At 36.7% G+C, this 23,859-nt stretch overlaps 2 protein-coding genes across 2 annotated transcripts in view; one reads left to right on the top strand and one right to left on the bottom strand.

The window, feature by feature from the left end:
- On the top strand, nt 1-17,059 carry LOC123657733 (putative transporter svop-1). The gene is made up of 11 exons (XM_045593246.1): nt 1-52; nt 3,922-4,083; nt 7,505-7,667; nt 8,599-8,720; nt 9,091-9,335; nt 9,635-9,783; nt 11,235-11,361; nt 14,843-14,977; nt 15,246-15,391; nt 16,065-16,192; nt 16,874-17,059. Exons 1-11 carry the CDS (start codon nt 1-3, stop codon nt 16,942-16,944), a joined length of 1,500 nt encoding a protein of 499 aa, XP_045449202.1. The 3' UTR covers nt 16,945-17,059.
- Nucleotides 16,801-23,859, bottom strand: part of LOC123657947 (synaptic vesicle glycoprotein 2C-like) — a 26,872-nt gene continuing 19,813 nt past the window's right edge. The window contains exons 9-11 of the mRNA XM_045593427.1: nt 23,645-23,811; nt 21,371-21,498; nt 16,801-17,276 (exon numbers count right to left, since the gene is read on the bottom strand). Coding sequence (XP_045449383.1) covers nt 17,224-17,276; nt 21,371-21,498; nt 23,645-23,811 — 348 coding nt within the window. The 3' untranslated portion in view covers nt 16,801-17,223. The remainder of the gene's footprint in view (nt 17,277-21,370; nt 21,499-23,644; nt 23,812-23,859) is intronic.

Consider the following 23,859-nt stretch of genomic DNA (forward strand, 5'->3'; position numbering starts at 1 on the left):
ATGGTCGCCACGAAGACTGCCGTGAAGTTTGAGGACGCGTTAAGCCTGACAGGTAGGGAACACGCGTCGTCAGCATTTTTTTATAAACTCTTCACACTCAGCGGCCTCCAGTAGGATTTTCTCCTGCGGCGGAAACACACAAGACACAAGCACAAACGCTCAGACCACGACAAATATCTATATGGTCAATATAAATGTCTGTCTTGAGCGGGTATTGAACCCGCGACCGCCAGCGCATCAGCCACTGCTGTGACCGCTGCGCCAACGCGTCGTATTTTTATGGTTATAGAAACTTTATTTTCATAAAGAATGACAATAAATTCAATTACATGAGAAATTTAACTACATAAACTATGTGTAATTTATATCATAGTGTCACCACAGTGTTACTGCGAGTCAACACAAAAGGAAAAAAAATAAAATTAAAACTAAAGTGGGTAGAAATCCAACACTCAGTTTACACAGGGATTGAGAGAGTGGAATATACATAGATCATAGACCAGAGGTGGCATGGCACTTCAGGTCACTTAAGTTAATTTACTATTTTTATATTATATTTAATATTTCTAATAATTTTATTTTATCCAGCAATTGTTTATTATGTAATGTTCTAAACATTTTTTATATGTTTGTAATGATTGTGAGTTCTTTATATTTATACTTTATTGCATTAAAAATAATGTACAGAAAAATTACACACAAAGTTGATGGCAAAGGTGGACTTATCTCCAGAAGAGATCTCAATCTTTACATCACTAGGAACTTTATTATATCATTTCATGTCTTACTTCAAATTTTTTTTCCACACAATATGTTACACGTTTACGTGTTGCACTACACCTGTGTGGAGCAGTGATGGACAGTCTGTTGTGTGGACGTAGTTCATTATTGTGAAAATGTGTCTGGCAATTTGAAGATGTTGAAAGATTTTGTTTAAAATTTTTTTTGATTCATTCTTATAATTTCTTTCTACTTATTTAATTTCTTCTTTCTTGATCAGCTGTTTGGCTGCCTTTCTTAATCGGGTATTAGAGTGTATGAGTATTGTTTCCACAATCAATACAAATCGATATTTACCATGCTTTATCTCAGTGACTGATGCGCTAGCACACATGGGTTCGATCCCCTTAACTGACAAATATTTGTATAAGCTTAGCAGTTGCGTTATGGCCTGGACATTTGTGCTTGTGTCTTATGAACTTCCTGACCTCCGACGCAGTCATGCAGTACTGGGGACAGACGAGTGTGAGGCATTTAAATAATAATTTGCTAACCGACTTCAAAAACAGGAGGAGGTTCTTAATTCCGTTTAATTATGTCGTACCGATTTGGACAACTCTTTTTTTAAATCGAAGGCTGTTGCATGCCATGTGAGCCCATATAAATTTAATTGAGATTTGACAAGTACTTTTCGACTTATATCTATTGATGCGTATTTACTTGACAATTTTTTCGTGTGCAATGTCGTATTATTCGTGTAATTCAAGTAGGTTTTTTTTCGTTTGCAAGCAAACACAACTATTCAACTATTAATATAAATATCCCATGGTGATACATATCAAAAATGTTTACTATCATTCGGAGTTTACATGTTACGTGCAACAAAAATCTATTATTTATATTAGGTAGCCGTTGGTGCAGTTTGCAGTGACTGCTTTCTACTTCCTGGCTTGTGGCCTCGACTCCTGACCCGAGTGTGCGTGTAATATATGAATTTATTTATAAGTACATCTATCCGAAATGTAACTGTATCACCAGGGCGTTATCTATAACACAAGCTAGATAGCTAAGTTACTTATCTTAGAAACAGACGACCATGTACGTATGTTACAGAAAAAAAACCTGTTATACCCGTCTATAGTAACCTAATGTTTAATAACATCGGTATTTTTTTAAGTTTAAATGATTTTAATTTTTTATTTTTAAAAACAATTAATCAAAAAACCACTCATATCAGCCTAATACAGTCCACTGCTGGACATAGGTCTCCACAAGTTGGCGCCAAAAATGGCGTGAACTCATGTGTTTTGCCCATAGTCCTAGTACCACGCTGGGCAGGCGGGTCGTATCCGGCTTCGGCCTGTGTATTTCAAAGCCAGCAGTTGGATGGCTATCCCGCCATCGGTCGGCTTCTTAAGTTCTAAGGTGGTAGTGGAACCTTGTTATCCCTTAGTCGCCTCTTACGACATCCACGGAAAGAGAGGGGGTGGCTATATTCTAAATTCCCTAACCACACAGCAGCAAAAAACCACTACCAACAACTAATCATTAGTCCTGTAAGTTTTGTCTTTAATTCAGACACTACTTCCACTGATTCTCTATTCAAATACTGTTACCGTCAGCCGGTTGTACCTCCAATGAACGCTCCGAAACAAATCCAGCGAGTAATCCCTATTTCTGTATAAAATCCTAAACAACTGTAAAACTACTCCAGGTCTACTTCAAACTTTTAATGTATAACGATATTTACCCCCGAGAAATGTCTGTGCCCATAGTTGTTAAGGACTCAGGTGTCCCGCACATTGCAGGCGACGCTGCAACAGGTCAACGTTTACAATATCCTACAAAATGTCAATGTACAAATCTTTCAACGCATATTTGTCTTAAATTTTCTTTCACTGTTGGCTATAGGCCTCTTTCTCCGTGTAAGAGAAGGATTGGAACCTAATCCACCACGCTAGACCACTACGGGCTAGCAGATATGTTCCCTACTATGAGTAACGATCGCTATCGGGTATTTATGATAACAACCGCGACCGACGGTTTAAAGTGCTCTCCGAGGCACGGTGGGGAGATAAATAAGGACAGGCATCTAAACCGGAAAGAAAATTTGTAACACATACAAATATCCATCCCGAGGGGGAAATGAACCCGGAAACTGTCGGTGTTTTAGACAACTACTCGCATCCCTACACCAAAGCGGCTGTTATCATAAGTGAATAATTTGCGTTATCTATCTACTAATATTTGATATGGAATTTGCGTGATAGCAAATATAATGATGTTTACTGAGATTCACAGCATTGTGAAATAAGATTTTTTTTTTGACATAATTAAATCCAAAAAATAGTGAAATTGTCAACAACATAAATAAATATAATTATGTATATCACATATTTAGTTAAATTAACAACAAAAAACGTAGGTACCCTAGGTCTGATTTGTTTAACTTTAGAAGCGGCTGACAATAAACTGTAATTTATAAAAGTAGATCAAAAAAAGCTTATTATCAATATTATTATAGCTCCTGGGGGGATTGGGGATTGGGTCGGCAACGCGCTTGCGATGCTTCTGGTGTTGCAGGCGTCCATAAGCTACGGTAATCGCTTACCATCAGGTGAGCCGTACGCTTGTTTGCCGACCTAGTGACATTAAAAAAAATCTTATTTTATTTTTTATTTTTTTTGAAGTGCAACTTCTTTAGGCGCATGAGAGGTAAATTTTTTATAAATGAATAATATTAGTATGAATGTATAATGAAGTACGTAGATAGTAGGTCAGTAGTTGTATTATATTAAAGTCTAAAGAGGCTTCGTTACGCGCCACGCTTCAACCTGTCGCAGTCCACTGCTGGACGCAAGCCTGCCCAAGTTCGCGTCCAACATCCGATTCCCCGCAGTCCTCATCCAGCCCCCACCGACGATCTGATCTAGATCATCGGTCCACCGGCCGGATGACATATATCAAGCTTTTGTAAAAGATTTAACTAATTAATGTGAATCAAGTTGATAGCGACCATTAATTACTATTTAACAAACAATTTGTATATTTAGCATTCATCAGAATATTTTGAAACAATATTTGGGACAACAGTAAACGCATATCATAGCCGGACAGTCAAAGGTCTTTATATAATATTCTGAACAAATCTCTTTTACTTCTGTGAAAAATAATGTAATTTTTTGTTACTACTACATTCAGGGTTCGGCAAATACAACTTCCTGATGATGTTGGTACATGTAAGTATCATCATGGGAATGGCGTTCGAGATCGTCTCCGTGGCGTACTTGGTCCCCGCCAACGCCTGTGAACTGGACACTACGGTATCTCAGCAAGGGTTCATGGCCGGTACGCCTTTACTAGGTAAGTCAACAGATCTCTTTTTTCACGTGCTTAATAGATAAAATTAAGAACAAGGATGTGTATGCCACCTAACTCTTTGTGGCATAGTGTGTATGCCACCTAAATCTTTGTGGCATAGTGCACAGTATTACAAAGTTCGTTTAAATTATTGTGTAGTCAACGAAACATAACACTGATTAAGTGACTTCCACTAGGAGTGCATGTTATCATTTATACAGAAATGTGTTTCTAGCCTTGATGTGAGTATCCATGGTATTCTACACTATGTCTCGAAAAACTCTTAAGGCTGGATGCGGTTGTAAGAATAAACTATGACAAAGATTGATAACACAGCATGAGCGTAAGCTTTGACTCTGTAACGTAGAGGAGTAATTCTCTTTCTCACTTCATCCATCAGTGGGACATTTAGAAAGATGTTTTGGACATTTCAGTCATTTAAATTATTTTGTGTGTATTCTTATGTAGTACCTATTCTACTGTCTGAAATAAATGTTGTATTCTAATCTAAGGTTTAATTTTTCTAAAAGTTTTCAAATGTAATAACTAATTATATTATATTTTTTTTTACAAAAATAATATATTTTTATAATTTTTAGCTCACTAAATTTAATTGAATTTACTTGAATAGTTGACCCCAGAATAAGCACTTTAAGACCTATTTATCTTTATATATTAAGGCCGCTGAACGACCTGATCTAAAAACCTTGACCAGACTCTTTAACACCGTCACCCAACGGGGTTTCACGCCGAAGGCGTGGTATCAGAGTGTGGTGGTGCTGCTCTACAAAAGAGGCGATAGGTCTATCTTGAAGAATTACAGACCGATCTCACTTCTGTGCCACGTCTATAAGCTATTTTCGAGGGTCATTACGAATCGTCTCCCCACAAGACTCTACGAATTCAAACCACCGGAGTAGACTGGTTTTCGAAATGGCTACAGAACCGTAGACCACATGCATACTGTTCAGCAGATTATAGAAAAGACTTAAGAGTATAATCAGCCGCTGTGTATGTGCGGCATTTGTGGACTACGAGAAAGCCTTTAAGCCATTAGGAGCCAAAACGTGGGCACTGACGAAGGAACTGATCCACAAGTTTAAAGTCGCTCAACGTGCAATGGAACGGGCTATGCTTGGGGTTTCTCTCAAAGATAAGATTAGAAATGAGACTATCTGAGAGAGAACGAAAGTAACCAGAAGTAAAGCCCACAGAATTAGCAAGTTGAAGTGGCAGTGGGCTGGTCATCTATGTCGCAGGACCGATGGCCGTTGGAGCAGACGGGTCCTGGAGTAGAGACCGGGTCTTGGCAAACGCTGAAGTTCGCGGAATGAGAGGGTTGGAGGGGGGTGATTAGGCTCATTAGGATCGTAACGTGTTTAGTGACTCATAATTAGTATAAATACGAGATTTCATTGTTATTAGAATATTAATGTTTGAGCTATCGCCAACCAAGCAACATAATCAGGAGTGAAAAGTAAAATATGGAAAAAATCAAATATCGTGCCGTTATAAAGATCCTTACCATGCAAGGAAAATTAGTTGCGACCATAATGGATGAGATGTCATCGGTTTTCGGTGACTCTTGTCCAGGAAAAACCATGGTGTACAAGTGGCACAGTTTGTTTAAAAAAGAAAGGGAATCCCTTGAAGACGACTCGAGGCCGGGCAGGAGTATCGAGGTGACCACGCCAGAACTTATCCAAAAAGTCGAAAAACTTGTACTCAACGATGCTCAACTAAAGAAGAAACAACTCACAGACATGGTTGGCGTATCCGATGCAACCATTTTTGAAATCCTGCACGACCATCTTGACATGACTAAGGTCAGCGCAAGATGGGTACCGAGAATGCTCACGCCGCCGCAAAAACAACAACGCGTAGAGTGTTCACGTGCATTTTTGGACCTCTGCAATGAAGACAAGGATGGTGTATTGAGACGAATTGTTACTGGAGACGAAATTTGGGTTCATCATTATGAACCTGAGTTGAAACAAGACTCTATGCAGTGGCATAAAAAGGGCACAGCACCCCCCAAGAAGTTTAAGGTGTCACAGTCAGCTGGGAAACTCATGGCAACGGTCTTTTGGGACTCAGAAGGAATATTATTGATCGATTATAAAGATAAAGGTGTTTCTATAACCGGAGAATACTACGCTTCAATATTAGAGTGATTAAAAGAAGCCATTAAACAGAAAAGACGGGGAAAATTGACGAAAGATGTGCTGCTTTTGCACGACAATGCGCCCGTCCACAAGAGCCGCGATGCGTTGGCTGCCCTGCTTAAAGTGGGCTTCGATATTTTGAAACACCCACCCTACAGCCCAGACCTGGCCCCGAGTGATTGTTACTTCTTTCCAAAAATGAAAAAAGAGCTGCGGGGTAAGAAATTTACCACCGATGATGAAGTTAAGGAGGCAGTTTCAGCGTATTTTGAGGACAAAGACAAAACATTTTTTATGAGGGTATAAATAAATTAATTGAAAGATTTGAAAAATGTGTCCGTCTTGCAGGTGAATATATTGAAAAGGAAAAATAATTTGGTTTTTTTATTTCAACCCCTTACCCTTCATTACGCGAACATAAAAACGCTCCCTCGTAGAGTACCACTTATTATTTTTCAGTTAAAGGTTTTGAGTACTATACACTCGTTATATAAAAATATTACGATTATATGAAAGGGAAAGGATCATTTTAATGCAAGGTCTCACCTTGCTCTTACATTTGTACTAATATAAAATGCGTAACACAAGATGATCGTTCTAGTTTTTTACAGTTCTTTTGTTATCATTTTACCTTTTACAATATTTTTCTCTAATGTTCATCTACTTGTATCGACGCAAAACTACTTTTTGTAGATTCTAATTATTTAGCATTTTCCCATTGAATCTCAATTCCGATTATGATGTTAACAATTAGCAAAGTTTAATTATTGTATGTCCAGTAGGATGTAACAAGTAAATTATTTATGTATTAATATTATAAATCAGAGGATGATGTTATTTATCTATATGTAGCCAGGGCTCAATAATTTGCATGTCCCCGCCGCACATCGTAACTGTTGCTTGCGCGACTGTCGCAAATCGATGCACATTACTTAGTAATGTTGCTGGCAATGCTTTTTATTATTATTAAAGCGCGATAAGTAAGAATATTATGATAATTATATAATATTATGAAGTATCACGTTATTTTTGGCGTAAACTTGTGGAGGCCTATGACCAGCAGTGGACTGTATAGGCTGTAACGATTGAAGTAAGAATATTAGTACAAGACAAGACAAGCAGAGCTAAGGCTTATTAAAATAGTTAACTGACAAAGCACTATCTTTATATCTCTGGTTGTACCGCGAATATGTTACATTATAGTTTTTTTTTATGTAATTATCAACTTTTTAATCTTAAGTTTTCTGCTTCTGCCGTAGGTATCATAGCGACGTCCCACTTTTGGGGATATTTGGCTGACACTAAGGGAAGGAGAAGGATTTTGGCGTGGTGTATGTGCCTAGCATTCCTATTCGGCGCCTCATCAGCGCTGTCTACAGACTGGATCGTATTTAGCATTTTGAAATTTTTGTCTTCCTGCTCGTGAGTTTCTTTTATTTAAGTATTAATTCTATTCTTTAAAGCAAAAAAACTAATTCATATAGTTATATAACTATGTCGGTAAATAAGCGTACGGTTTACCTGATGTCACCTGACGTAGCTTAAGCTACGGTAATCGCTTACCATCGCATATGCCTGCAATATCAGTAGCATCGCAAGCGCGTTGCCAATCCTATCCCCAATTCCTCCACGGAGCTCTGGCCACCTTACTCACCAACTGGTACACAATACCTCTTGAAAAGAGTATTATTTAGTAGTGATCTTCTGTAAGGTCGTGGTACTACCCTAGTACACGCTGCTCCATATTTTGAGCAGGAAATTCCTGCTGTGCCCTACCTCAGTTAAGTGCATTTATTTGTTAGCCGTAGTGATCGAAATGTCTTACATAATGTATCACTTAGGAACAACGACGTACTAACTTATTAACGTTTCCTAAATGCCGCTTAGAAAAAAAAAACATTCAGCGACCTTTGTGCAGAAAAGTTTATACCATTACGATGAAAAAGCATAGGATTGAATTAGGCTTAGCCGAATAACTTTGTAACGTTGGGACGTCTGACACCTCAGTCCTCCCGTGACCATGGTTGCTGTAAAGTATCCGAAACGTCGGGAATCAAAAGTTAATAATAAACCGCGATAAAATCCGAAAAAAGTTGTTTCATTAAATGAGTAAAATTCGCGTAAACATTAGAAAACAATAGGCTTAGCCGGTCTATATCTATATCCTATACCCTAACAGTAGTGATAGTAAGCAAATAGTCATTCTGTACATGTATTTTCTTGTGTGGAAGTATCCTTAGGTTAATTATATATACTCGTACTTGACTTTGCAGATTTTCGATTATTGATAACGAGGTCAATTTCTGAAATCTGTTTAAAAATATTCGTTAAAAGATCATAATTATATTGTCAGTGTGGCGGGCACGTATGCGCTGGGGCTCACACTGCTAAGCGAACTCACACCACAGCACAGGAGATCATTCATGGTGTCGCTGACTACCACCATATATTTGAGTGTCACGGGACTGATGGCGGGTAATTAAGATATTTTATTAGTATTACTAGCTTCAGTATACGGCCCTCGCCACTGTTGTGATATAACTGACTCAGTTCTGCCCCTTCAATGGGGAAATACCTTTTTTAACGTTTTAACTTTAAAATTGAAATTAATTTAAGTCTAAGTTTTTAAATAAATTTTGTTCTTCAAAAATATAATACACGATCATTAATTACTAAAATCAATCCAATATTAGTAGTTTCGACAGGTGTGACCGAACATACGTTATCAGTCCATTTGAGATCCTATTCTTAAAAACACCTGATATAATTGATAAATAAATGAATAATATGACAAATAAAGTAGTAACCTTGAAAATGTATCAAAGCACCAACAACCTTGTTCCAGTGATATCAATCCCGGTGCTGCACCTACAGTTCTCGCACCACATGCCACTGCTCAACATCGAGTTCTCTCCGTGGCGCCTGCTGTGCATCGTGTTCGCCGCGCCCTGCGCGCTCGGGGCCGTCGGCATGTACTTCTCCTACGAGAGCCCGCGGTACTTGCTCAGTGTCGGCGAGGAGCAGAAGGCCTTGGAGGTTCTGAAGGGCATCTACCGGATAAACACTGGAAAGAGTGCTGATGACTATGATGTAAGTTATATTTTGGTGACTATCTAAACACAAAACTTATAAACAAAATGTATTTATTTATTTATTCATGCATAACAAAACTTAAAACTAACATTACATCAATTTAAAAAAGTAAATCACAAAATATTCTAGTCGTGAATTTCTTAATATTTTATGTTTAAAATAGGTTATACAGACGTGTCTACTCACAGTAACATGTTAATCACAAATTTTCACAAGCAAGTAAAGCAATTGCAATGTATACTGATAAAATAAATACATACAACTTTTATTTTAATTCCTTAAACATATTTCGTCAGGTGACCTCGTTAGTTCTAGGCGAAGACACGGGCGCGCCGTCGAAGGGCTTCTGGTCGTCGATGCTCTCTCAGACAGTCCCGCTGCTGAAGCCACCGCTTCTGAAGCATACTTTACTATTATCTGTTTTGTTCATGATTTTCCACACTGGGTGAGTTTTGAAGCTATTATGTTAATAAATGTAAATTAATAAATAAATGCTAGTCGAATTTACTCTTGATTTGGTAGTCCGGAAACACAAACAACACACAAGCACAAACGCCCAAACCACGGCAAGCATCTATATTACTAATTCAAATGTGTGCCGTGTGCGGGAATCGAACCCGCGACAGCGAGTGCACCAGATACATATTAACATGTCAAATGACCGCTGCGCCAACGCTTCGTCGTGTTTACTCAGGCTATTAGGACCTGTTTCACCTCAATTACTAAACTACGTTTAACCTAACGTTTTTTTTTTACGTTTAAACTAAGTTTTAGGTTCATATTTGCGAATAAAAATATATAATGAAAACAGTAGAATTTGGTGATGGAAAAGAATAATACATTATGAACTATTATCTGTTGGATACCGTTATCTAATAATAAATAAATAAATAAATAAATAAATATCTATACAATACACACACGGTCGTCTGTTCCTAAAGTAAGCAACTTAATGCTTGTGTTATAGGTAACAGCCTGGACTGGTATATAGCTACATATATTTTTTTTTTCGATAAACATACTTATAAATAATACATATATAAACATATAAATAAATATTTATATTACACCCAGACTCGGGAATCGAACCCACAACCCTCGGAGCAGAAAGCAGGGTCACTACAAACTGCGCCAACGGGCTAGTCAATTACAGTATTTCGTAACAATTAGTTTCCTTAGCTTTTTGAAGTGAAACTTCTTTAGAATCGTTATGATCAGCAGAGCTATTCTGTAAATAACAATTTCGATATCGAGCTTCACCTGAGTGACAGCGCTCACTTCGAAAGCGAACCCACTTGACCTTGGTTTGGAATTCTGTAAACATTCCGTACGCACAAGCGATGTGAAGTGAGTGTCGAATCGAAGAGCGGCAATTTAGAGCTGTGTTTATTTTATCGACATTCTTTTCTTATGACTTTATTTTAGAATATTTGCATGAAGTCAAGTGTCGAATCAAGTCTCGAATTGTGATGTGTGAAGCGGTAAATTCCCTTACAGAATACCGAATTCATACTATTAAATGTCAACGTTCTCACGTAACAGGGTTCGACTCGTCGCCACACTCGTAAGTGTGGCGCTACGGGACTGTCGAGTTTTAATGAATACGAATTTGATATCTCACCGCGGATTCCGCTGTCGAGACACGAAAATGTTCTTACAGAATAGCACTACTGAAACGAGAATGCGTCACGATAAATAAAAAAGCACATAAATGTGTAGGAGAGAATGAGATAGAATACATTACTACCCAACGACTCATGACCACGCGCCAAACCGTGATGATCGTCGTTAGCGCCAATAACCAACGGCCTACCTTCCTACGACTTTTCAGAAGTGTCACTTCTGCCGTGTGTGAATTGCACACACACACTTTTTTACAATGTTAATGTTTTTCAGTTTCAATCCATACTTGACGTGGTTACCGTATATAATTGACGGGATCATGAAGTCCGTAGTGAGAGGTGAAGAGAACTTGTCCTTCTGTGACATGTTGAGGGCGAGTCACAACGAGACGGGAACTCAGGTGAGCAGAGTGCTAACAGTCAGCCAACATCTCATTATATACAGGTTCTGGCTTCAAACATCATACGTTTTACCTTCTGATTATTTTGTTTTGTGCCTTAAAGTAATGATTAACATTTGTTATCCGAATTAAGAAAGCCGTCGTCATCCGTCCTAGAGTTTAAGAGCCCCCTGTCCCCCTGAATACAATATGACTTACAACAAAACTTATTGCTTTGAGCTTATTTTTATGTAAAGTTCTTTGTGTGTTACAGTTTCAATTAATTTTTCTGTATTATTAAACTTTCTAAGCATTAATATGACATAGTTATCTTTTCCTCCGATCATTCGATTGTCAAAAAGCGATAATTTTTAAAACTTTGTAATGAAATTCCCGACTATAAATTTGAATGTGCGACCAATAAGCCTTCCTTAAGCCGCCATCTTGGATTCGATGTGGGAATACCACGCAAAGGCCTATCTGGCTCTCTTTGGAAAATTTCCTGTGTGACCATTTGGTTTCTCTTTGGACTACCCCGTTAGGCTCTCCACGCAATGTCACGCAAAAACTTGCCTGACCATATTTGGGCCAATCTGAATAGGGTTTTTTATTTTATTACATAGGAAGCCAACACAACGTACAACGTTACATTGATACGATTACAATTCCTAAACAAAAAAAAAACAACCAACACTTCACTTCGCTTAATTTTTCAAAACTTAATCAGATTATAAATGAATTTAAATATAATATTCAGAAAGTTTCAATTTACTATACATAAAAATACATCGTCGCTTTACATTCGGTCGCTTAGGCTGAATATAAAATAATCATATCGAAAATGTCGACCTAGCGAGTACGTCGTTTCATAGCTGAGAGCAACGACACGGTCAGTCGGAGATGCAGATTCGATTCCCGCTGGAGCAGTCGATTTTTGATATGATATTTAAAAAATGTTTATAAAAATATGTGTGTTTATTGAGCATTTAATGTAAAACCTCACTACATATCACCAAGGGGAAGTAGGAGTTTAAAAAGTTGCTAAAACACATCACGTGATAAATGGACGACCGCTATTCAATCTGAAGATCCCACTTCGAGTCTTTTCATGTGTACTCAAGCCCTGCATTTGGTATAAGATTCAGCAACGTTGGAATCATGATTTAAATCAACTACTACTGTATTTACGTAAATCATTAAATTTCAGTTATTACAGCTAAAGTTGTTTTTCAATGAGGCTCTATTAAGTTTTGGGGATCGGGAGGATAGTATATTTTGTTACGCTGGGGTTTTCTACTTAGATTCAACTCAGAGCCCGATTGGCAAATACAGGTTATAATTTTTTGAAGTAAAACTTCTTTACGCACGTTTGACTCGGGGAGTGAGCTGGTGAGTGCGTGACGGGAGCGAGGCGAACGGAAGTTGAGAAGGCGATATAAGATAGTGAAGATAGAAAGAGAGAGAGAAAGTTACTTTTCGTATATTACTGTAAGAGCTGAAGAAGTTTTCCTTCAGTCGTGTGGTCTAAAGCACACTCGTTTTTTATTTTTATCTTGGGACCCCCCGTAGTCCCCATAAATTGTACTCATCTAAAGTTATTTCGTTTATGTAAGGGTTTTCTAGACTGGCTTCTGAGTAAGTTCTCGCAGAAGTATACACTGGGCGATCATTCAGTAATATCTAAACGGGTTGTAACTATATATAAAAGAATATATAACTTGGCTCAAATGAGGAACAGACTCAAACTTGACTACTTTAGACTATTTATTGCCCTGTCTACGAGATCTTTGTTTTCTTTTATCTAAAAATTTGATTTTTGTAAAAACAATTTTTACTGTGTATATTTAATAAAATAAATACTCGTTCTGCGCATCTCCTGACTCGTCTACGTCATGATTTCGTAAGAAAATAATCCTAGTCAAACGAAATGACAGATTTTATTTAGAGTAAGTACTTTACTTTGATAACATATGTTATACCTAATTATAGCATCTGATCTTTATGATACACGTAAAAATACCCCCCCCCCCTCAAAAAAAAACAATTACCTAGTGTCTCGTAAATATATTTCAATTAATCTTATCACTAGCAGAGTTATTATTTTTTTAAATAACGATTATATACTATGTAGATACATAGTATTTATGTGTTGGCACTAATCATTCAATTAATTAATATATAATTTAAAAATGTTTATTTCACTATGTTTTACTAGTTATTACTAAGAGATGGCATAGATAGTAGTGGCGTTTTGACGTCTTTTAAAAGAGTGACTTGAATTTATAAGAAATATTTCTGAACAGTCTACTTTTGTCAATCGAATCCGTGTTAACTTCACGTTTGCTAAACTTAATTTATTGTAGTACACATTACTCTGTATTTTCTCAACAAAATCGAATATTTTTTTATTCTAATAGAGTTTAAGATCATTTGGAATCGTCATGGTATAATAATAGTTAGTGAGAAGCTACCATCGGACTGGAAATGTCACTCCGTTAATTGTGAGAAAAACTGACGAGAATCGTGTTACTTGACAACATTTTTTCCTGTTTACTCTTTAAGATTTTCATATAAGGCCCCGGGATGAAAAATATACGAGGAGTAAAATCTACTGAACGAATGACCTCGTTACGTTTCTAGTAACGTCATCTATCGGAAAGATAAAATATTAAGGAAAATTCAATAGTGTGATCAATCGATAGATGGCGTTATTTGATTCGTTTATTTACCATTTGATATGGTATTGATCTTTTTCTTAGACTAGTAAGACTTTTTTGTGCCTATTTATACAGTCAATCTGAAGGAGAAAACTCCAGACGTGCGTCGGACCTGACACACACGCTTTTTTTTTTATTCTACGGGACTTACCGCGATTTCTTAGCATCGTTACAGGAGCCGACGCCATGTTCGCGGATGTGTTACAATCACGGCAGAAAGTAGGGTAAAATGTGTTCATAGTGACCGTGAACATTTGAAAACATGAACTTGACAACATTCAATCACGTCTAAGTATCATCAACGTATGCTTACTGTTGTATTACGAGAATGAAACTTTATTGACATCTTCAATATAACTAGCAGCTACAATGTAAATAAAAGCTTTATGACTAAGAGTTAATTTGTATTGAAATACAATGTATAAGGACTTTGGGTCTTGGTTAATTTGTTAAACGTATATTTAGACTCCTTAATGTAGGATACTTTTACCTTGCAAATATATTATATAATAATGTGGTAATTGTTTATTTTTCCTTGTTTTATAGAATTCCTATAATAATAATACCTATAATATGTCCCTTCTTATAAAAATAATGCTTAAATGATTTTTTTTTCAGTTTTTAGAAATTTAAACAACAATATCTTTCAATTTTCTTTAAAATACTAACTGCGTACTAGTTCCTTGCAGAACCTTCTCTGCAAAATCTACATTCCGAATCGGTTGTAGCTTCACACTAACTAGTAGCTTTAATAAAGTATTTTTGATCATAATTCTCTGTTCCAGACTAAAGACTGCAGTCTGAACAGCTCCGCCATGGTGACGGTGTTCGGGGTCAGTGTCTTGATCGCCGTGCTCAACATCGTGCTCAGCGGCGTCATCAACTGCGTCGGCAGGAAGTGCTTGTTGATATGCTTGCAGGTATACAGAACGCATTTTTAGGATACTCAAAAGTAGAGGTTTGCATTATTAGTTGCCAAATGTTTAAATTTAAATTTGTATATATCTATGAATTTGCAATTAATTTTAATGTTTTTTACACAACGTAATTAGGAATATAAACAAAGCTGAAAATGTAATTAAAACACGTCTTGGCTTGAGCTTGAGTGAGCCCGCAGCAATAAAAAGAGGTTTTTTAAATGTCGTTGCATAAAGAATAGAAATAATTAAGAGTGACAATGTGTTCCAGTTGACCACGGGCGTCGTGGGACTGTGCATCAACTTCTCGAGCTCGTGGGTCGTGAGTTCGGTCCTGCTCGTGGTCTTCATGTGCGGAGCGCTGAACTTCGGCTTCCTTTCCACCTTCAGTGTCGACATCTTTCCTACTTACGTCAAGTATGTGTAATCTTTATTTAGTTCGTGCATTAAGTAAGAAAAATCTTTTCTAATGTTTACGCTAATTTTACAATAAAAAAAGTCTTAAGTGTTAAAGAAGTCAAAAAAGTTTATTAAAGTGGGCACAGCAGGAATTATCCTGCTAAGAATCTGGAGCAGCCCGTTCAAGGAAGTACCTCGACCTTAGTTGTATACATTGTCATAAAAATGAATATTCTTGTTGACATTACTGTTAACGAAAGTAAGTAAGTAGCTGTGTCTGTTAATTTTTATTCATCGTTTCGAGTGCCTACAGCGTGTAAACGTTTAACTCCCTTAAAAAAGCAATTGTTTCGATCTAGTGCGCCCATTTCCTAAAGAACTACTACTGAACTACTACTAATACTGTTTTCAAGCAGTATTGTGTTCCTGTTGGTGAGTAAGGTGACCAGAGTTCCTGGGGGGATTAGGGATTGGGTCGGCAACGCACTTGCGATGCTTCTGGTGTTGCAGGCGTCTATAAGCCACGGTAATCTCTTACCATCAGGTGAGCGGTACGCTTGTTTACCGACCTAGTGACATAAATATATATGTATAAAAAAAAGAAGGAACTGGCAATAATTACAGGATTTTCGATCGATTTAATGTCAAAATAAATTTGCTTCTAGCATTGAAATCTTTACGTTACTTTCAGGGCAATGGCGGTCTGCCTCACTTTGATGGTAGGGAGAGGCAGCTCCGTTCTCGGCATCAACATCCTCAAGCAGATGTTAGTTTACGACTGTGAGCTTTCGTTCTACGTTTTTGGAGGACTCGTTTTTGGTACGTATTTAATACATCGCTAAGATTTCAAAGTAACAGTCCTTTTAGACGCTTAGGAAAAAATGTTGGGATCAAAATCGTGTTTTTCGCTTCAGCCTGTAATATCCCACTGCTGAGCATAGGCCTCTTTCCCGATGTAGGAGAAGGATCAGAGCTTAATCCACCACGCTGCTCCAATGCGGGTCAGCGGATATATTTCCTACTATAAGTAACGATCGCTATCAGGTGTACGTGATAACAACCGGGAACGACGGCTTAACGTGCTCTCCGAGGCACGGTGGGGAGACCCACAAGGACTGCATAAACACCCAGACCACGGCAAACATCAGTATGACCAATACGAAAAATCACCAAAATCGTGTGAAAGAATATAACCCCAGTGACATTTAGAGTAACGCTTTCCAGAGCTGTTAGATGTAGCAAGATATGGGCGTAATAGCAAGCGTGAATTTATGTTTTGATTTTAATTCATTGTAATTTGATAGAATATTTAAATTTTTAAATATCAAGATTATAAGTAAGCTCCAGTCGCGTATCGGATGTAATATAAGTGATTGCCGTCATAGCGAAATAAAAACACGGTTAGTTTGAATCAGTAAAAAAAGGTATTAAACATAGTTTCATAGCTTTATTGCAACTCGTTTTGTTAAAGAAATATTTATCATTTGTTTACAATTTCAGCTGGAGGCGTCATAGCGTTCCTCTTACCAGGGGACGCGACTGACTTCACAAAAGAATCAATGGAAACCTAGCGAAATTATCACTAAAACTAATAGGTATTAAAACTTTGTATAAAATAAGTCACTGTAACAAGTCCATTAGTTTACGCTGTTATGATTTCAAATAAATGTAACAAATTTTATTTCACACTTGCCTATTCTTTTAACACTTTAAGTCATTATAAAAAACACTTACGCTAAAAATATTTCTTAACGTTAACAATATATTAACACTAAAATTATATAAGTTAAAGTAAATCTATAAAGTACATTAATTTGATAAAACTGTTTACATTACAAACTAATTATGGACTACATTATTTGTTCGCTGTCCGGCGGCAGGAAGTACGCGGCGATGGCTCCACCTAGAGTAACAAAAATTCTTAATTATTTTCTTGCAGAAGATTATCTAAACGCAAATTACAATAATTTGCAACATATTTGATTTGAAGTCCACAAATATTTGCTTGCCTTTACGATTCGCAATAGAATGACAAAAAATTTCGATGATTAAACTTTTCCAAAACAAGGAACATTGAACATCCATTTTTGTGTCAAAAGTTGCCAACTGTAGCCTTCGTTTCATCACTTCACTCTGTTACCATTAATAAACGATGCTAAAAAAATGTAAAGTAAAGTGGAAACATTTACACAAATGTTAAACCATCCACGACTATTTTGATTTATTATTATTTTTAACTAGCAATACCCGTGCGAATAATTCGCACTAAGTAAAAAATTTTCCGACCGTCAAACATGTTGACGTTGTTTCAATATGGCCGTCATATATATAATTTTAATAATCAATTAATTTACAAAAACAAAAGCAATAATAATTTTTTTTGTTGTGGATGCCGGTAGAGCAAGCAATTATCTATAAAATGATATATAATTTATGTGGAGTAATTGTGAGGTTTTTCGAAAAAGGGAGGCAAATATCTTTACCTTAGCGTATTATTATATAGTACCTGGGTGACCGAGCTAAGCTCGGTATTTTTAGTAAATCGTGAAGGATTAGTAGTAGAAGAGAGAGTTAAAATGATTCGCTGCCGGTTACTCAATTCGGCTAAAGGAAACTCAATATATATATATCGCACCTTCGGTGCAACAAAGTCACAATTCAGGACACTTTTTTGTTATGTCTAATAAAAAGACTTTTTGATAATCTATACATAAAATGGTAGGTAAGTCAAAACTGTACATTGAATATTTTTTTAAAAGAATACTTGGGGTGTGATCTACAATCGATACCGAAGCCAAAAATATAGTTTTTATAATTTTTGTCTGTTTGTCTGTTTGTCTGTCTGTATGTCCGGATTAACTCAAAAAGTACTGCATGGATTTACTTAAATTTGTCACGAATATTATTAAGAAGTCGGGTCAACATATAGACTACAAATTATCACGCTATCACCTACGGGAACGAGCAGTGAACCTTTATTTCTTCAACACATTCTGTAACAACGTGTAATCTAACGACGCATATTTGAATGTTATTATTATGTTAATAACCATGTCATAAGCTAGCTTCATACTATAAATAAAGACATTCTGTAGTATATTTAGTATCAGCATTGCACCCGTGCGAAGCCGGGGCGGGTCGCTAGTTTAATATAAGATTTTTAAACTATAGCAAAAAATATAAACTATTAATTTTATAAAGATTTCAAACCTACCATAAATAGTAATCCAGAAATGAGGAAGTAAAAGCGAAAAAAAAAAATTAAAAGTCCTCTCCTGTAAAATTAAGAAATGAGCTGTTTTGACTTTGTTGCACCGAAGGTGCGATATATATCACTACATAGTTTTAAACAAAGTCGCTTTCTCTGTCCCTATGTCCCTATGTCCCTATGTATGCTTAAATCTTTAAAACTACGCAACGGATTTTGATGCGGTTTTTTTAAATAGATAAAGTGATTTAAGAGGAAGGTTTATATGTATAATAACATCCATTAAATAGTGGAGAAATACTGTTATTTTTGAGGTTTCTAATGTGATGTCGTAAATAATTACATTTTTTCTGCTTACATTGGAAACGCAGCCTGAACCCTACGAGATTTATCAAAATAATGTACTAAGTACACATTGAGAAGTACAGAAAACTCCGCTATGGTATATGTCTATCTCTTATGGATATCCCACAATAACATTTTTTGTCATTTACTTTTTACGACAAATAATGGCTAATTTTTAATGCGATTTTAACCATACAGCATTAATCTTAATCTAATTAAATACTTTAAATACATTGTTGATTTAATATAGATCTATATGGCCCTTTATAGCATATGATTTAAATGAATATTTTTGAAGATATTATAGATTTAAAAATTAATAATAATACTAATAATACGTAGCGTTTGCGGCAGTTCCGGCCGGCTTTTACTCTAAAGTTAACGCGTGCGGGTCACGGGCAGTAATAAATAAATTAAAACTACTGGATCGATTTTAATCATTTTTCATTGAATAACATAGGCTATAATTATATTTTATACCCGTGGAAAGCCGGAGCGGGTCGCTATATATATATTTTAATGTATGTTCGGGGATAACTTCGTCGTTTATGAAAAGATTTTGATAATTCTTTTTTTTGTTGGAAAGGAGATATCCCTGGTGTGGTAGCATGATAAGGAAACCAGGATCTGATGATGGGATCCTAGAGAAATCGAGAGAAACTCTCAAAAATCCGCATAACTTTACATTAACTACATAATACTTAACATACTACTGGGTGTACTGATTTTGATGATTTTTAACTTAATCGAAAGCCGATGTTTATCATGTGGTCATATTTCATCGAGATCTGATTAGAACTTTTGGAGTAATCTTTGATAATGTGTATTTCTTGACTATTTTTTCGTATACCTACGTTGTATTATTTGTCGATATAATTGAAGTTGGTTTTTTTTTCGTTTGCCTGCAAACACAATTATTAATAGCTAATTAACGCAAAATAAAAATAAAAAATAACGATAAATTAAAAATTGATACAAAATACACAATTACAACGCTTCAGCCTGTAATATCCCACTACTGGGCATAGGCCTCTTTCCCCATGTAGGAGAAGGATCAGAGCTTAATCCACCACGCTGCTCCAATGCGGGTTGGCGGATATATTCCCTACTAAGCGAGTAACGATCGCTATCAGGTGTACATGATAACAACCGGGGCCGACGGTTTAACGTGCTCTCCGAGGCACGGTGGGGAGACCCACAAGGACTACACAAACACCCAGACCACGGCAAACACCTATATGGCCAATACAAATGTTTGTCACGTGCGGGGATCGAACCCGCAACCGCCAACGCAACAGGTACAATCCATGGCGTAACCGTTGCCCCAACGCGTGTCAACCACAATTACAAGATTGAGAGTAATTGCGTCTCAAAAACTGACAGGCGCTCCAACAAATCGTGTTTTTTTTCTGAAAATCACATTTAAATACGAATTATTACTTATTTATAAAATATGAATAATATTTTTTTTACCGACAATAATAAAAAATATACATAAATATAAAAAATCAAAAATAAAAAATAATTAAAAAATAATAATGATAAAATATGAATAATATTTTTCGATTTTACCGACATAATAATAAAAAATAAGAACAGCCTATTTAAATAAAAAATAACGAATGCAATTAGAAAAAGAAAAAGAAAAAATAATTGATCAGGGACATGGGGATTTGAACCATGATCTTCTCGGTTGATCCCGCCCGACCGATTTCCCACCGAGCTATTGCAACTAAATTGACAAACGCAAAATTTCCCTTCGCATTCTAACGATATATTTTTCACTCCCTAAAAACAGGGATAAAACGACATTTTCTGAAAATGAATCCTAGCTAGATAGATTTATCTCCCCCGAAACTCCCTATATACTAAATTTTATGAAAATCGTTGGAGCCGTTTCCGAGATCCAGATTCTATATATATATATATATATATATATATATACAAGAATTGCTCGTTTAATAGTATAAGATGATATTAACTTTCTCAAAAGTAGTATTTAAAGTAGCTTATGTTGTTAATGTCTTTCCGAACTAAACTTTATAAATTCAAAATATATACTAATTTGAGTTATTTATTAGATTATTGAATCAGGGTAAAGCAGATAAAAATCTCAAAATCTGGAGCTGTCAGTCTGGGGCAGTACCTCGACCTTACAGAAGATTACTGACAAAAAATACTGCTTTCAGCTGTGTTGTGTTCCTGTGGTAAGTAAGGTTGGCAGAGCTTCTGTTTAGGGTTGGGGTTGGGGTCGGCAACGTACACCATATTGCTTACATCGTACACCATATAAGCTTCTTTACCGACCTAGAAGTATAAATAAGCAACCTTCGGACAGAGTTGCTGTTTCAACAAGGTTAGGTCGACAGCGGAGTAGTTACTAAATTAAAATGGATTGATGATGTTTCTGTAATATTAAAATATAAATATGAGCAAGTACTCACTGACAACGAGGCCGGCGGCGGCCTGCATGGTGGTCCTGCAGGCCACGCCCACGAGCGCGCTCACCGCGTTGGTACCACCGAAGGCGCTCATCCTCGCCACCATCATGCCAAGGCACGCCACCATGCCTCTATTAAATTTCGTTTTTAAAATTAATATGTTTATTTTATTGGCTGACGAAATCGTGAACCGTGTCCAAGTTAAGAGCAGGCCCTTTGTGTACTTTTTTTAATTGAAATGTACTTCGAACAGCATCACATATTAAAAAAAAAAAACGAGTGTCTCGGACGCCTGACACAAGTGATAACTTAAACGAATCTAAGTGACAGTTTTAAACATTTTTGAACATCATATCAAAAATTGACCGCTCCAGCGGGGATCGAACCCGCGTCTCCGACTGACCGTGTCGGCGCTCTAGCCAATTAAGCTATGGAACGATGTACCCGCTAGAGCGAAATTCTTGATATGAGATTTTTATATTCGGTTTAAGCGAACCGTGGCGCCGTCTACAGCGAGTTCTTTACAGAAACCCATAACTATTTAAAGTTTCATATTACAATGAAAATCTTTGACAGGAAACACCATGCTATTTTTAATATGTACGATTTTATTTTTATGTTACCCACATATTAGGAATTCTAAACATTTTTGAATACGGTTTTGACACGGTCAGTCGGAGACGCGGGTTCGATTCCTGCTGGAGCGGTCAATTTTTGATATGATATTCAAAAAATGTTTAGAATTCCTAATGTGTAGGTAACACAAAAATAAAATCGTACATATTGACAGTTATAAGTTATATGCTTACTGTCAACAGTATACATACGTACATATATCGCACACTAAACACTGAGTAGAGAGTGGGGGAAGCGTCTGTCCGAAATACGGCTAGCGCTGGGGGTTACAGTGAGAGAGGAGGAGCTCGTCAACCATGAGAAGTTATCACTACAAAAACTACAATTAGTTCTGTGCTTAGGTGTTAAGTATACACATAATTCCTCCTAAAGGCAGTCACATTAACATATCACTATTCTGACGTTGGCCATTGAGTGTGAAGCGTTTAATTATTTATTTGTTTATTTATTCTAAAGATAGATTTATGGTCCCGCGACTTAGGACCTTTAAAATGTCTTTTTGTCGGCAATTTTTGATATTTTTTAGCCAACGTAGAGTCAAATCGACGAATTTTTCGGTATGTAATACATATTAGTGAGAAAATTCCTCTAGTACCAGTAAATATTATACAAACACCTGTCTCTGTATTTCTCTCTAGTCTGTCTGTGCGTCTACAACAATGAGTTTAATTTCCTGAATTAAATTCTCATACAATATTGGAGAATGTTAACCACAGCAATCGCTTTAGCCTATAATATTCCACTTTTCGCCCGGGTACATGTAACATGTACGTTTCACATACATATCGTCCGATCAGCATTTTATACGTATTCACTCGTAGCCTTTAAATATTATAAAATATAGTTATACTTTTATTTTTATTTCTATATCTTTACACACAATAATAGCAGTAACTAGTTTGGTGTAACATACAATGTCAGTATCTAGCTATTTACGCTTCAGCCTGTAATATCCCACTACTGGGTATAGGCCTCTAACCCCATGTAGAAGAAGGATCAGAGCTTAATCTACCACGCTGCTACAATGCGGGTTGGCGGATATATTCCCTAGACTATCAGGTGTACATGATAACAACCGGGACTGACGGCTTAACGTGCTCTCCGAGGCACGGTGGGAGACCCGCAAGGACTGCACAAACACCCAGACCACGACAAACATTTGCATGGCCAATACAAATGTTTCTTATATTCGGGGATCGAACCCACAACCGCCAGCGCAACAGCCACAAACCAGTGTTGTGACAGTTGCGCTAACGCGTCCTGTTATCCTGTACATAAGATACTAATACACTACAAGAGCAGTGGTAGAACAGGTCATAAGGAACTGTTACGCTTCAATTGAGACAGATATTCATTCATTAATTTTTAAATATTGAGATATTTCTATTCGCAAATGTGAATCTCATAAAAACAGTTGAATTCGATGTTGAAACAAATTAATTATCAAAACCTTTTATCTTTTGGATATCGTCCTCTGTCAAATAGCGTTATCCGCGGCCGGTGAAACAGGCCCTTGGTATTATAGTCACAGAAAATATCAAGAGGCGAACTTAGAACTGAATTAGTCAAAAAGATCAGACAAGGGCATACAGCGAGACTTCAAGGAAAAAAGGTGTACATAGACTATATGGATATTCTCACCTATAGGATGTGGGATACAACGTGACAAAGTACGAGGACACCACGCCGAACACCATCGCGGTGGTCAAGAATATGTAGAAGAGGAACAGCCCCGAAATCGCCTCCCCGGTGACGTCGATGAAGATGGCGGCGATAGCTGCTATTATAAGGATCGTTATTGTTAGCACCTGAAACAAGTGTTTGAGTGAAATTGATAACATTAATTGTACTTTTAT

This window comes from Melitaea cinxia, chromosome 11, assembly GCF_905220565.1.
Source record: "Melitaea cinxia chromosome 11, ilMelCinx1.1, whole genome shotgun sequence".
Lineage (NCBI taxonomy): Eukaryota > Metazoa > Arthropoda > Insecta > Lepidoptera > Nymphalidae > Melitaea > Melitaea cinxia.